The 3,282-nt window shown below is 56.9% G+C and overlaps 1 protein-coding gene across 1 annotated transcript in view; it reads left to right on the plus strand.

Moving 5' to 3' along the window:
- Window positions 1-2,042, plus strand: part of LOC104618173 (coagulation factor VIII-like) — a 25,720-nt gene extending 23,678 nt beyond the window's left edge. The window contains exons 24-27 of the mRNA XM_010283699.1: window positions 11-155; window positions 1,024-1,172; window positions 1,461-1,637; window positions 1,887-2,042. Coding sequence (XP_010282001.1) covers window positions 11-155; window positions 1,024-1,172; window positions 1,461-1,637; window positions 1,887-2,042 — 627 coding nt within the window. The remainder of the gene's footprint in view (window positions 1-10; window positions 156-1,023; window positions 1,173-1,460; window positions 1,638-1,886) is intronic.
- The last annotated feature ends 1,240 nt before the right edge of the window (window positions 2,043-3,282 follow it).

Genomic DNA, 3,282 nt, shown 5'->3' on the forward strand with positions numbered 1-3,282 from the left:
TTCCCTACAGCTGTTCTTTGCAAATGTGGATGCAACCGGAGTGAAAGAAAATCGCTTCAACCCTCCGATCATAGCCCGGTACATCCGCATTAACCCTACTCACTACAGCATCCGGACCACACTGCGCATGGAACTCATCGGCTGCGATCTGAACAGTACGTCCCACCTCTGGATACCAAGCACCAAAGCTGGAGCCTTGAACCAGTGGGGTGCTGAGCACCAGCTCCACGTGTTTCAGGACTTCCCAGGCAGTTGTGGACAGGGAAGGAGGAGGCTGGAGCCAACACTGAGATGTTGGGGGAACAAAGCTGGAAAATCTCATTATGATCTTAGAGATAGCAATACCAGAGGGAGAGCATGGGGGCAGTTCTCACCACCGCTTTTTCCTGAACCACCATAAACCTCCAGCAGCAGCTAAGCTGATAGCCGGGGAGCTGCTGCCTCAGTCTGGGGAAGAAGGGAACAAGCAGAGCCAGATGCTATTGGCTTTTCCTCTGATTTTGCCACTCCAAGGCGAGACTGCTCTGGCCCACAGTATGACCTGGGGAAATGGTGCTCTGTGATCCTTTCTTTAGCTTCTCAGACCAGCAGGGCGGACTCTCCAGCAGCTACAAGCAGCAGCGGCTGTGCTGTCGCCCCATGCCACAACCCTGGGGTGCACCCGCACACCTGATCACACCATGTGCAGGATGTCTCCCTGCCAGGTATTCTTGTCCTTCCCCTGGAAACAGGTTCTCCTTATGGCCTGGCAGATGCACAATTCCTTCATGTTTCTCCTAGATAAAATCTCCAGAGAGAAAAGAAGGTGGGCCTGGTGGCAGGTGTAGTTTGGTACTCCCCAGCCAGAGCCGTGCTGCACACAGGGGCCCTGAGCAGTGGGGGGACCATGACACTGCAGCAAGGCACAGGAGAACCTGTAACTAGGGACAGTGCACAAAGGGTGGCCGGAGCAGTGAGCAGCCAGAAGGCACATCCATGATGGGTCTGTTTCATCCTCTGACAAGCATTGCTGTTCTCTTCCAGGCTGCTCCATGCCCCTAGGAATGGAGAACAGAGGGATCCCTGACCAGCGCATCTCCGCATCCTCCTACAGCAGCAATGTCTTCTCCAGCTGGTCACCCTCCCAGGCCCGTCTGAACCTACAGGGGAGGACCAATGCATGGAGGCCAAAGGTAGCCCCAGGCAGATGGCTGGGGCATGGGCAGGCAGGTGGGATCCCAGCAGGCAGGCTGGGTGCTTGCAAGCTCTCCTAGTCAGGGCTGCGTGGGGAGTGTGTACAGCCATATGCACCATGTAAGCCACCTGCACACAGGCAGGAGAGTTGCCACACTGATTTAGCACCCAGCAGCTCCAACCAGATGCCTGGTAGGGCAGGTGAAGCCCAGGACTATATGCAGGGCTATCTTGGCTTCAGCTGCTCATTGCTGCTGAAGAGTTGAAGGCAGTCTGTCCTTCCCCAGAGCAACAGCCCCAGTGAGTGGTTGCAGGTGGACTTTGAAGTAACCAAGAAGGTGACTGCAATCATAACCCAAGGTGCCAAAGCTGTCTTCACCCACATGTTTGTGAAAGAGTTTGCTGTCTCCAGCAGCCAGAACGGCGTGCACTGGAGCCTGGTCCTGCAGGACGGCAAGGAGAAGGTAGGTAGGCTGCTCCATGGCCAGAGGAAGCCCATGGCCCCGTCCTGGGCAGCAAGCACAGCCCTTGGCAGCAAACATGCTCACAGGGTTTTTCGCAAGACCAGTGAGCTGGACTGGGCTTTTTCCTCCCTAAAGCATTCCCAAGTGGTGCTTGTCTGGGTTGATCATGTTCTCAAGTCATGGGCTCCCTACCATGACCTCCTATACCAGCAAAGGAGAGCACACCCCTGATTTCTCTCTCCTCTCCAGACTTTCAAGGCAAACCAAGACCACACCAGCACAGTGATGAATACGCTGGAGCCCCCGCTCTTTGCCCGCTATGTGAGGATACACCCCCGCCAGTGGCACAACCACATTGCCCTGCGGATAGAGCTCCTCGGCTGCGACACTCAGCAGGAGTACTGATGGCCGCGGGGCCAGGCATGGGCAGTGCTGGCCTGAGGACCCGCATCCAGCTGGACACTGAACTCTCACCAGGGCCAGAAACAGCCCTCCAGGGCCCTGGCTGCCCCTGCTGCTGGGGAGGAGAAGGCCTGCAGAGCTATTGCAGTGCATGGCTCGTTATCAGCCTCTTCCTGTCCCTCATCTACCAGATGCCATATAGTCAGACGTAATGCTGAAGAATTAAACAGTAATTTTCCAGTGTAACGCTGAAGAATTAAACAGTAATTTTCCAGTATCTCTCTGCACTTTCTCCTCTGTTCCAGCCTTGGAGTCCCCGGGGCTCAGTCAGCATTACCAGCAGCTAGTAATTAATTAGCCCCAGAGCTTCTCAGCTTTGTTTTGCACAAGATCCTGCTGCCTGGGCACAATCCTGGAGGAGGAGGAAGCAGCAAAGATAAGGGCTGGGGGAGGAGGCCCCGCTCCAGGCCCCAGCGTCCATTGCACAATCGGTGGGGATCAGTGGCTTGAGGGAGGCAGCGCTTGCTCAACCTGACTCAGCACTGAGCTTTGGGCCTCCTCTTCCCTTCACCGCCTTCCCATAACGCTCCTGCTGCCATGGCTGGGTGCCACCATCCTGCTTTCCGTGGCTGCCTCAAGCAAAGCCCTCCTTGCTCGCTACAGGAGTTCTGTAGGCGTCTGTGGCTCCCAGGTGGGATGTTGACTGGATGAACTGCCACCTTACCATGATCCCCAGCAAGATGTGTCATGGACCGGAGCCATCTTCCTGCCACCGGTGGCTCTTTCCCACCCTGGCACCTGCCCCACACAGGGGTAGATGTTTCCCCTCTCAGGTATGGCAACAAGCAGGGTGACACTGCCTCCTTCCTCATGTCTCTCATGGGGTGGGGACCATCTGGAACAATGGCCATCTCACAAAGGTCCGGAGTGCCAGCTGGCTGTGGGGTGGGTGTGTGGTCATGCCTGCCAAGCAGCACGCTTCTCCTCCACGGTGGTGGCAGCGTTGTCATCACTGCTGGCTCATCAGAGCCTGTGCCAACCCATCCCCAGCGCTGTGAGTCCTCTCTCTGTGGTGGGGGAACCAGGCAGCCCCACAAACACCTTTGGCAGCTGCTGTGGGGTGGGCAGCAGGGTTACGAAGGGGCTTTAACAACCGGCGGGGGTCAGCCAGGTGTGGGCCGCCATCACAGTGGGGTTGGCAGGGTGGGTGCACCAGCCCAGCAACAGCCAGAGATTGGCTTGG

Source organism: Phaethon lepturus, unplaced genomic scaffold (assembly GCF_000687285.1).
Source record: "Phaethon lepturus isolate BGI_N335 unplaced genomic scaffold, ASM68728v1 scaffold15463, whole genome shotgun sequence".
Classification (NCBI taxonomy): domain Eukaryota; kingdom Metazoa; phylum Chordata; class Aves; order Phaethontiformes; family Phaethontidae; genus Phaethon; species Phaethon lepturus.